This window comes from Sceloporus occidentalis, unplaced genomic scaffold (assembly GCF_023333645.1).
Source record: "Sceloporus occidentalis isolate IW3139 unplaced genomic scaffold, rSceOcc1.0.p SCAF_1, whole genome shotgun sequence".
Taxonomy (NCBI): Eukaryota; Metazoa; Chordata; class Lepidosauria; order Squamata; family Phrynosomatidae; genus Sceloporus; species Sceloporus occidentalis.
The window spans coordinates 108,671,124-108,683,464 of record NW_028316981.1 but is presented as its reverse complement, the minus strand read 5'-3'; the positions used below and the strand labels follow the sequence as shown (position 1 = coordinate 108,683,464).

The 12,341-nt window shown below is 38.5% G+C and overlaps 2 protein-coding genes across 7 annotated transcripts in view; one reads left to right on the top strand and one right to left on the bottom strand.

The window, feature by feature from the left end:
* The window catches only part of LOC149321946 (dedicator of cytokinesis protein 2-like), a 348,354-nt gene that overhangs the window by 105,200 nt on the left and 230,813 nt on the right, over positions 1 to 12,341 (top strand). The gene's annotated exons all lie outside the window — the stretch shown is intronic.
* The window catches only part of INSYN2B (inhibitory synaptic factor family member 2B), a 100,404-nt gene continuing 94,054 nt past the window's right edge, over positions 5,992 to 12,341 (bottom strand). For all 6 annotated transcript variants that reach the window (XM_089531868.1, XM_089531822.1, XM_089531832.1 and 3 more), the window contains one exon: positions 5,992 to 9,632. In XM_089531868.1, coding sequence (XP_089387994.1) covers positions 9,493 to 9,632 — 140 coding nt within the window. In that variant the 3' untranslated portion in view covers positions 5,992 to 9,492. The remainder of the gene's footprint in view (positions 9,633 to 12,341) is intronic.

Here is a 12,341-nt window from a genome sequence, read left to right as displayed (position 1 = left end):
CATCCTTTCAAATATTTAAACAGGGCTATCATATTACCTCTTAACCTTCTCTTCTCCAGGCTAAACATCCCCAGCTCCCTGAGTCGTTCCTCATAGGGCAAGGTTTCCAGACCTTTCACCATTTTAGTCGCCCTCCTCTGGACACGCTCCAGTTTCTCAATGTCCTTTTTGAATTGTGGTGCCCAGAACTGGACACAATATTCCAGGTGGGGCCTGACCAGAGCAGAATACAGTGGCACTATTACTTCTCTTGATCTAGACACTATACTTTTATTGATGCAGCCTAAAATTGCATTGGCCTTTTTAGCAGCTGCATCTCACTGTTGACTCATGTTCAACTTGTGGTCTACTTGGACTCCAAGATCCCTTTCACACGTAGTTTCATTCAGCCAGGTGTCCCCCATCCTATATCTGTGCATTTCATTTTTCTGCCCTGAGTGCAGCACCTTACATTTCTCTGTGTTGAATTTCATTTTGTTAGCTTTGGCCCAGCTTTCTAGTCTATTCAGATCATTTTGAATGTTGATCCTGTCTTCTGGAGTATTAGCTATTCCTCCTAATTTGGTGTCATCTGCAAATTTGATAAGTATGCTCCCAATTCTGTCATCTAGGTCATTGATAAAAATGTTGAATAACACTGGGCCCAGGACAGAGCCCTGTGGGACCCCATTGGTCACTTCCCTCCAAGATGAAAAGGAGCCATTGTTGAGCACCCTTTGGGTTCGGCCGGTCAACCAATTACAGATCCATTTAACAGTTCCTTTGTCTAGCCCACATTTTACAAGCTTGTTTGCAAGAATGTCATGGGAAACCTTGTCAAAGGCCTTACTGAAATCAAGATAAGAAATGGAAAAAGGGGGAAATCACAGCATTCCCTTCATCTACCAAGCTGGTAATTTTATCAAAGAAAGAGATCAGATTTGTCTGGCATGACCTGTTTCTCTGAAACCCATGTTGACTTTTTGTGATTATGGCATTGCCTTCTAGATGTTCACAGACTCTCTGTTTAATGATCTGCTCCAGAATCTTTCCTGATATTGATGTCAGACTAACTAGACCATAATTGTTGGGATCCCCTTTTTTTCCCCTTTTTGAAGATGGGGACAACGTTTGCCCTCCTCCAGTCTGCTGGGATTTCTCCTGTTTTCCAGGAGTTTTCAAATATGATTGCCAATGGCTCCGATATTACATTTGCCAGCTCTTTTAGTACCCTTGGATGTAGTTCATCTGGTCCTGGAGACTTAAATTCATTTAAATTAACAAGGTATTCCTCTACTATCTCTTTACTTATTCTGTGCTGAAATTCCCCTATTCTGTCCTCTGCTCCATTATCCTCAGGTTGAGCATCCTTCTCCTTTTCAGAGAAGACTGAGGCAAAGAAGGTGTTGAGTAATTCTGCCTTTTCTCTCTCTTCTGTTAGCATTTTGCCATTTTCTCCACACAGTGGCCCTACCGTTTCCTTCTTCTTCCTTTTGCTGCGGACATATCCAAAAAATCCCCTTTTATTCTTTTTAACCTCTCTAGCAAGCCTGAGTTCATTCTGCGCTTTAGCTTTTCTGACTTTACTTCTACACATGCCTGCTATTTCTTTGAATTCCTTTTTTTTTAATTTCCCCCTTTTCCCATTTCTTATACATGTTCCGTTTCAAACTTAACTTGGTTGAAAGTTCCTTAGTCATCCATCCTGGTTTCTTGAGACACCTCCAATTTTTGTTTCTCACTGGAACTGTTTGAAATTGTGCCTTCAGTATCTCCCTTTTGAGAAACTCCCATCCGTCCTGAACTCCCTTATCTTTTAGTATTTCTGACCACGGGATCACCCTCAATACTTCTCTAAGTTTACTGAAATCTGCACTCCTAAAGTCTAGAATGCGTGTCTGACTATGCCTGGCTTCTCCTCTCCATTGTATAACAAACTCCAGGAGAACATGGTCACTTCCACCTAATCATCCCACCACTTGCACCCCATTAACCAAGTCATCCTTGTTGGTTAGGATCAGATCCAAAATAGCTGACCCCCTTGTTGCCTCTTCCACCTTTTGGACAATGAAATTGTCTTCCGGGCAAGTGAGGAATTTGCTAGACCTTGAGGATTTTGCTGAGTTTGACTTCCAGCAAATATCAGGATAGTTGAAGTCACCCATCACTACTACATCGCTCTTTTCTGACTGTGTGGTCATCTGTTCTAGAAAGATATCATCCAATTCCTCAGTCTGACTTGGGGGTCTGTAGTAGATTCCCACCATAACATCTTTGTTGTTTCCCTCCCCTTTAATTTTTATCCAGATGTTCTCCACCTGGCTTCCATGATTGATGTCCTGGATCTCTTCACTGGTGTAAATATCTCTGACATATAGCGCTATTCCTCCTCCTTTCCGGTTTGGCCTATTTCTCTTAAAAAGGTTATACCCCTCTATTTCCACATTCCAATCATGAGACTCATCCCACCAGGTTTCAGTGATGCCTATTATATCATATTTGCTTTGTTGTACTAGGAGTTCAAGTTCATCTTGCTTATTTTCCATGCTCTGTGCATTAGTGTAGAGACATCGCAGACCACGGGTCCCATTTACTTGCTGCTTGTGCAAGTTTTTTTGCCTCCCACTGTTGGGTTCTTGCACTTTTTTTCTTGTTTCCTCTGTGTCTGTTTGACTATTTTCTCCAGCCCTTTTGCCTTCCTTAATATTGTCTCCCTTCCCCACGGAACTCAGTTTAAAGCCCTCCTGATCAAGTTCTTGAGACTGTTGGCAAAAACATTTCTTCCAACTGGCGTGAGATGCAACCTGTCTGTTGCAAGAAGTCCCTCCTCATGGAACCGCAGCCCATGATCAAAGAATCCAAATCGTTCTCGGCGGCACCATCTCAGAAGCCAGTTGTTCACATCCACTATTTTCCTCTCCCTTCCTGGACCGTGCCCTTCAACTGGCAAAAGAGACAAGATTACATTATTTTATATTTAAGACAAGGGAAGAAGTCAAGGTATGAATGGTAGAGTATTGTGAAGGGAAGTTTTGGGAAATGAATGAAGGTTTGAGTAAGTGAAAGAAGGTAAGGAGGAGGAAGGAAGGAAGGAAGAAGAGAGAGATGGGAAGAGAAGGTAGAAGGATAGATGTGGAGTGTGTAAGAAGGATAGGAGGTTTCTGAATGTGAAGTGATAGAAAAAAGAGTATTAAAGATCAGGAAGCGATAGATGGTGCAGGGAGTGGATTTGTAGATAATTGAGTTTTAGATGACATATTGATAAGTAATTGACATGAATTATGTGATAATTATATGGACAATTGTAGTTAATGTATGGGAGTTTTATATATTTGAACTGTGTTTTGAATAAAGATATTAAAATATAAATGATTTTATAGCACTTTTGCAATCATATTTTTATAAGTTCTCCTTATTTGGGATTTCAGATGTTGATGCCTCTGTGTTGGTGCTCTAGTTTGTTAGAAAAGGGTCCTGTGCGGATTGGAGCTGGGGGACCTGTTTCATAAACACCGGTCCCAGAAATTTTAGAAGTTTACATAGGATTTTTTTGGTATTGCATGATGCTTCCTATCTAATGCAAGCCACTTCCAAGTTTCCGTTTATAAGGAAACAGAGGTTGCAAGGTACTAACAGAATAATTAAAACAAATAATAAGCAAGGCCAACTTTTCTAGTTCTGCAATAGCCTTTGCTGTCTGATGGAATTAGGGTCTGATCTGCAATCCAGACAGAAGGATGATATTGGGAGAAAAAGGACTGGCAGTGAAGCAGAAGAACTATGGTGTGACTTTGGCTTGGTTCAGCCTAGTTTCAGCAATAGTAAGCAGCAATATAAGTTCTGCTTACCTCTCTCTGACTAGTAACTGCAGGAGACTTTTAAAAAGTCTTGTTGCCAGCCTCACCTACTTTTGAAATGTGGTGTCTGCCATGTGCTTATGTCTAGTTTTTAGTGTTGTTTTCTGTAATGCATGCTCTTGTAAGCCAGATATTCCTGACTTGGGCCTGCTTCCATTCATTTGTAGTTTTAAGTTGTCAAAGCCATTTGGCACTTCCTTGGTGCCAGGGAGTGTACCATGATTAATCAAAACAGCACTGGTCAAACTTTTAAATAAGCAGTGCCAGTTCTCTTGGATTTCCATGAACATTGCTTGTCATCTTTGTACAAGCATGCATCCAAGCACACTTACTTTGGTTAACTCAAAGTGAAACTTTGTCTTGGTACCTGTTTTAGGGTCATTTGCCTCTACCTTTTCAGTGTTGCTGGTTAAAGATTACAGTTCTCTTCATACTTAAAATGTAAAATTTCACAAAGTGCTTTTGACTTAAACAATTTAGCAGCTGGATATTGTTCAGTCATTCCCAATTGACTGGATATACCAAAAGAAGATGAAGGGTCATTCACTAATCCCAAGTAAAGTAGATCTGTTGAATCAGTTGTGAATGGTAAGTCAGCGCACCCTTATATATCTCGTAGATTCAACAAATCTACTTTAATTGAGACTAGAAGTTGGATTTAGGTCAAGCTGCGACCAAAGGACCCAAGATTGATTATTATTATTTTTTAATTTATCAAATTTTATAGCTTGCCTGGATGACCTATCACAGTCATATAGGATGCTAAATCAATGTCATTTATGGAAGGGGTTGAGAGAAGGCACTCCCTTGCAACCGCCCTGGCATCTGGCATTATAATATTTATATTTTTAAAAAACCTCCTACTGCTGGTGCACTATTGACTGTGAAGGTCAGAATTACTAAGTTTAAGTGCAAGTGTGCACTTCATAATATGTGTGTCAGCTTTTTCATGTGTGAGCCATTAGCCTCTGACAGACATATCCTGAATCTAGTGCCGTAGACATCCATCTCCCCCTAAACTTATTCCTGCCTGGAAATAGCTAAAGCCAATTGGGAAGTGCAAACCTCAGAAAATGCAACTTGTAGTTGTGCTTCTCTTTCAGAAAAAAAGTTGTTTCAACATAGAAGGGAGTATAAGGAAACTCAGGATTTGATAAGCAAGGGAATTAATGAGGAACCCTATTGTGTTAATTTTAGTTGCTTTATTCTAATGATAATTGTGCCGCAAATGCTGACAGATAAGCTCTGCTGAGCAGTAGGATTCTTTTTATTTTATTCATTGAAATGCCAAGAGATACCCAACAATTTGAAGTATCTAGGGGGCAAACTACCCCTGCTGCTTATCAGATTTTAGAAAGTAATCAACATTTGGAATCTTTGAATATAATTCTCTGAGTCTTGGAAGTTGGTAGAGTAAGAAGCAAATTAATTACAGGACCTGACATCTTAAGCATATCTTTGTAACAAGGACTCAGCTATAGGGTACTTTCTTTTAAATGTTCCTTTCTCAGTCCTTATGTCTTAAATTTTTTCACAAAAGTATGATGACTCATCAATATATGATTGCTTCTCTTTCCCTCTGACTTTGTGACTAGAAGACAGTGAAATGGGAGCAGTAGCATTTGTGGTGTTTTATTATCTTATTTTTTATTGGTGTTGGTTATTGTTATGCTTTGTGAGCTGATATGCTTTTATTCTTAAAACAGCCATGTAGTACGTCTGCCTGCTGCCAATTCATGTACACAAGAGAACAGGAAAGGAATTTGATTAAAAATAAACCAAGATCAAAACAACTCCATACAGATGGTCATTTAAGTGGTTGTGAGAGACAGTCAAATTGAACCATGACACAGATCTGTAAGCAGGTGGTCAAGCGATATGCTATGATGGCTCAGTTTACTGCATGAGAGCTCCCAACTTTATTGTGTACCAGGAAAATACTGGAAAATATAATGGATGCAAACCCGAGGAGAAACGGTATGCAAAGTTTAGATCCCAGAGCTGGCTTTTCACAGAGTTCTGTAAAAAGTGGCTCTAGAAGAAAGCCACTGTATAGCCGATTCTGAGTAGTTGTCACAAACATAACAATTAAGTTATTGAGTCTTGAGACAGAAAAAAATATTTCAATTTATTGCAAAAGATATTATGCCAGTAAAAGAATCTAGAAATATACAAAACATTATATTTGATTAGTACATTTCATCAGGAAAGTAATCTGTACTGAAGCCTGCTAGTTTACCAAGAATTGTGATAGTGGGTAAGAAGAATAGGTATTTATTGTACTATGGGAGTACATAAATCTTGCATTTTGATTCTGTTAGTAGAAGACTGAATATTTTATTAATACAATTTACTTCCCCCCAAATTCACTTTCCTCTGCAGAGGAGAGCTATTTCAAGTACAGAAATATGCAATATGTGCTATACAGTATTTTACAAACATTATCTCTTCAGTATCTTTTGTGGTTCACTCCATATTTTGGCAGCACATCATATATTTCCTTTATACAACTGATGTTACTGAGAGCTATCTCTGTGGTACAGGAACAGAATCCAGTATTTAAGACCTTCTGGAATTAATTCCAAATGTATTGTAGACTGTCATCATATATTGTATTGTCTGCTTTACTAGCACAGTTTTAAAAACCTATATGAGAAAAAGTAATATGATTCTCAGTATTATAAGGAGAAACTAGTGCGAACTGTTCTTAAATTTTCTTGTTGTGATGTATCAAAGAACCAAATAAAATAGAGTATATTTTATTTATAATAAAAGAATGTATCTCTGTGTGTCTGTCTTCTCTCTGCTTTAACTCCATGGGTAGTTAAAATCATAACTGTAGTTTTTAGACTAAATCATTCAAAGTGATTAATAATGCATTTATAAAAAATGCTGTGACTAAAATGGAATCTAAGGGGTCATTCCCACTCGCTTATACACCGGTTTACAAATCGAATCCAAGGTGTATCGTTCCCACTCAATCCCGAATTAACTCTAGAATGGTTCTAGGTTAACCCGATATCGTTCCCACTGCGATTCGAATCTGCTTTGAATCATAACATTTAACCCGCATCATAAGCCTATAAACCGGCGTAAAAAATAGTAGGTTTTACCCCGGGTTATTCCTTGATCCGAGATAGGAATCGCGGTATTTAAATGGGAGCGTTTCGGCATCTGATTCGGGTTCCACAGGATGGGAGAAGCGGAGCGTGATGGGCTGGCTCGGGGGAGTCGCCCTTTCTTTGTCCCCATCCGTCGTTGCCGCCATCTTTCCCTCTTAGACTCTTAAGAGCTTAGGTGCTTAGGACTCTTAAGAGCTTATCCGCTTAGGACTCTTAAGAGCTTAGGTACTTAGACTCTTAAGAGCTTGGGCGCTTAGGACTCTTAAGAGCTTAAGCACCTCCTCATTGGCTCTTTTTTTTAAAAAAGCGAAATTTAAAACAAATTAAAAACAGTCAGCAGGTAGTGAGAACGCAGGTAAAGGTTATATCGGTGCATGTTACTCCGAATTATTGTGACGTCATGATGATGTCTCTTTGATTGACAGCCGAAACAAGTGAATGTGAACAAAAAATTTACAAAACCGATTTAAATATACACCGATTCATCCGTGAATGGGAACGAAACCAGGTCAATTACTGCAAATTAAAATAAAATGTAACGTCAATGGGAACGATACAAATAAAGCAATTTGATAAGCGGGATAACACTCGCTTTATTTTGAATCGCTTTTAAACAAACCACTGTATTTAAAATCGTTTCAAATCGCAAGTGGGAACACCCCCTAACAGTTACTGAGTGTTTTCCAAGATTGTCTTTTATAACAAAACATTTAATTTTAAGTGGAAAATGTTACAACTGGAAAATTATCACTAGTTGAGGTTTTAATAGTGTTTTCAACAATTAGACTTTTTTTACTTCAATATTTATGATGACTGCTAGCTTTGATTGTTTAAGAGGAAAACTTTTGTGGAATGAGAACAGTATTACTTTGATTTACTTAATAGAATGTTGCTATAACGTAGTTCATCAAGGAAATAGAGGCATAAAATGTGATTAAAACTCAAAATTCTTAATGAGGCTAACAAAACAAGGATAAAGATCTCTTATGATTTCATCATGCTCAATTTATATTCAGGTGAAAGGATGGCTAAATAAAGGTGGCATATAGAGAAGGAAAGCAAACATTGCATTCATTTTATTAGCTTGCTTCATTAAGCTTTAGAACAATTTAATCTGAAAACCAATTTACAGAAGTTTTTTTTCTAAATAGAGATTTTGTGTATTTTAAAAAATGTATATTCCTTGACTACAATCAGCATTTCCCTTCTTCAAATGTACAGTGTGCCCTCCACATTTGCTAGAGTTAGGGCCTTATAACCCAAGTGAAAGTGAATAAAATGCAAATAAAAACCCATATTTTTTTTTAACCTGAGAGAACACCTTCGTAAGAATCTCTGTGCCCTCCAGCTGAACCCTATAGTCAACATCCAGATGCTGACCATATAATTACATTGGTGGAATATAAGTGCCTAGAGAAGTGGATTTTTTTTCTAGTTCCTTCAACATAACTATGGGAGGAAACAGACGGCCCTGAAGATGTATTGGGACCGGAGCAAACACATGCCATAGTACTGATTCTCCTTGAAGCCAGCCAAAAAAGGAGCAGCAAAGATCCACTCCTTTTTCAGCTGGCAAAAAGCTGGCTTTTCCTGCTCTGTAGTGGTTTGAAGCCGGCTGCAAGCCACTCTGGTGGTGTGCAGCATATAAATGCTGCAGAGGATCTTGAAGCTGCCCATATTTGGGCAGCCGCCTGGCTTCCAGACAGCTTCAGGGCATCAGGGTGTAAATATTGCGCTCTGATGATGTCCTGAAGACATCTTTTACAGGCTCTCTGTATGATCAACTTCTTGCAGAGTTGCTCTGGAGGACCTAGAGAATCCCAGAGATAACATATTAATCAAATCCATAAATCAGTGATAGCAAACATTTTAGAGACCGAGTGGCCAAACTCAAAGGCATTCTGAAACCGGGTGTTACCTGGTGCTGGGGATGGAACTTCCAGGGGGATGGGACTTCTTGGGGTGAAATGTCCCCAGAGACAGCTAAAGGCCCGGGGGGGGGGGGAGGAGGAACAAGTGCATGCCTGTTCCTCCTCTTCCCCCACCCTCCCAGGCCACCAGCTGTCTCTGGGGAAGTCTCACCCCAAGTAGTCTCATCCCCCTGGAAAATCAAATCCGCAAATGTGGAGGGCTGACTGTAGTGGTTTGGACTCTGCTTCCAAGCCATGTTTTTTGCCACTGTGAATGATATTAATTCCTGCAAGCTCTGATTCCTCCTTCAGTTTCTGGTTTGTAGTAACTATAGAAAAGCCAGTTGTCACAAATCAGGAAATACAAAGGGGAATCAGCATTATTGAGCAGTACAGAAGCATGGAAATGTAAAGGGCATTCATAACAGCTCAACTGGCGTAATTCCAATTGCTAGCCCCAAATGGAGCAGAGACATTGTTTCAATATGTCTACTCTAGCTGGGGCTATTAGCTGAATTTAGAATGCAGTTTGGCCATAATATTTAGACAGCTGTTAGAGTTCCATAACCAGTTTTTAAGTTTTTCAAATCCACCAGAAGCATTTCTTTTTCTTTGCCTTTTTTTTTAATTCTTGTTTCTCAGGGACTGGTTGATCAGATGGTTGCCTTTGCAAAGTTGCCACTGGAGGGCTTTCTTCAACTTGATCCAGTGTTTTAAGAACTTGGTGGAACCTTCCTTCTTGTTGTCTGAAGTCATGTTCAACACTGCATAATGAAAAGAGGGAAGGGGAATTTAGTGAACTTTTAAGTACATGTTTCAGGAAATAATTATATTTGGCACTTGCCTTGAAATGCTGGAATCTATATAGTTTGGCACTTGAAATGGCAATTTTGAGTTACTTTACCTGGCATGTTGGATTTCAAATAGAAACCTCTTCCCATAATTTGGAGGGAACGTTTTGATCCTATATACATTTGTGCCAAATCCAATTAATATGTGCCAAAGAGAGAATTTCAAAAAGAGTTGTAGTTAATACTATTTCAGATGGAGGTCATATTCATTTAAAATATTTCATTTCAACAGAAGTGGATGCAAAGTTTGTGGTTTTCCAGTTGCTTTTCTCCATGCTTAAAACAGTTTTAGTTAATCTGACATTCTAAAGCTGTCAGTTGCAAACAGGCAAATAATTATGCAGTAGAACATCTGAGAAAAATGTAAAAATAAATGTCTTGACATTTATCTTGTATATAGTTTATTCAGTGTTAATCAGTGCTAGAACGGTTGCTAATAGTTTTTTTATTGAACTGTGAAGGAGGCAGTCACAGTACTTACATAAAATACAAGTAAATTATTATTATTATTTTAAAAAGAGCAGCATGATTTTTCTTGTACTTGTTACTTGTTTCCAGATAGATCAAACTGTAGTGAAATAGGCTGTCAGATTCTCATTTTTTTTAAAATTAACCTCCAGCCGAATGTTTGATGTGTCTAATAAAAAACAAAGAAACAAAAACCTCAATCGAACTTCAACTTGATTAAATAAATTTAAATTGATCAGGCATATGTGTTGGGGTTGACTAAGCCATCATGTGAATTGGCATATTTGAAATATTTATGAAGCACAAAATAGTATTTCCTTAAATGCTGCACATGTGCCACGCCAAACTTCACCTCAGAAAAACATAATGAGTATAAAATGAGCTTCTATCTGTCTTATGTGTACATTTTTGAATTTCTTTTTAAAAAAATCAGATACCCAATAAATAGGGAATATATTTTTAGTTGATCAACAGTGCAATCCTATACATGCCTCCTCGGAAGCAAATACTACTGGATTCATTGGGATTTACTTCCCTGTATATAGTTATAAGGCCACAATATAATGATTTAATCCTATGGCTCCAGGGGACAAACATGCATAGGATGAGATTGTCAGAACTCCCCTTCTCAGGACAGAAAATGAAGTTCTTTTTTGGGGGAAGAGGGGATTAGGCTTCAGAACCCACTAACCATTTAGTGGTGTCTTCTTTTTCAACATCAACACTTTAGAAAGGAGCAATGAGGGACTGTAGATCTAAAGTCTGCTGGTTCCCAGATGAATCCCCATACCAGTGCAGAATCTATGCTATCACTGGAGCTAGTGTAGATTAATTCTTTTGGTACTCAAATCAATGGGAGAAATATTTTAATGTTGTTTTTTTTAAACTCGCTTATCCTTCATTTCTGCCTTAGTGGAATGAGCCTTGTGTGGCTTTTGGGGACTCTTCTTTGAAAGCATCTCTCCTATCTGGCTTGGTCACTGAAGGTCATTTGAATGGTTTCATCTCTCTAACAGATTAAAATGAAGCAGTGCCACCCTGCTTGTTAATGAAATCTTGATAGCTAAGTTATATTGGCATTCTGTTCAATGAAAAGAACAAGAACACCTGTTTTCTTAGCTTTCAGAGGGATTAAGGCTATCAGTGACTACTTACTAGGCACACAGCAATATATTATCTCCAGTGTTAAGAGATGGTATGTCTATGAATACCAATTGCTGGAAAGCATGAACTATAAGTAAGTTTTTCACTTAAGGTCTGCCTGTGGGTTCCCATTAATAACCTGTCTGCCCATGGTCAAAAATTAGACACTGGACTAGACAGGCTTTCAGACTGATCAAGCAGTGCAAATTTTAATGTTCTTAATCTCAATACTTCCTGAAGAAGAGGGTGGACATATAGAGATAGCCCCTTCTGGAGAATTATTCCATATTATTGAGGCAGTCAGGTTGCCAGCTTTCTCTCATTATAAGAGATGTCCCTTATTTGAAGGCTGGAAAAAATGTCCTTTATATGACTGATAGGTGTGTCTTATTATAAAGAATATCCTCAGTTTAAGTTTTTTGGGGGAAATCCTTTTGTATAGACTCAACAAGATGCTAAAAATCCTGCATTTTGGTGAGTGGACCCACCATAAAGACAGAAATGTATGCACCATGTATTTTATGAATGTGAACAATATGTTTTATTTCGACAGAAAAATACAGGGCTAAGTTAAATGAAATCAATATTTTCATTTGGTATTTAGGTAGATTGTACACTTGTTAGTAGCTACTTCCTGATTTTCAACCCTGCATGTCATGGATCTTGACTGTGCCTTACTGCTATTTTGAAAACCTGGCAACACTATGGGGCAACCACTGTAAAGTTCTTTCCACATATGTTCTCACCTCCTTCAGAGCAAGGATTCTCAGCAGGGCCCATCTGGAAGATCTGAAAAGAGTTGTCCTGAGATATGCAGTTCTCAGACTATAAAGGGATCTTCCTCATAATTAGTAACACATTTAGCTTCCTGTTGAAGACATGCAATAGCTTACTATCCTCATTTCCACTGTTTTGTCCTGACTGTCTGTCCATTTTCATTTCACACCTTATAACTCACTCATCTATTGTTCCAGGCATAAAGAAGAGATTGCTGAAGTAATCAGCAAAGCA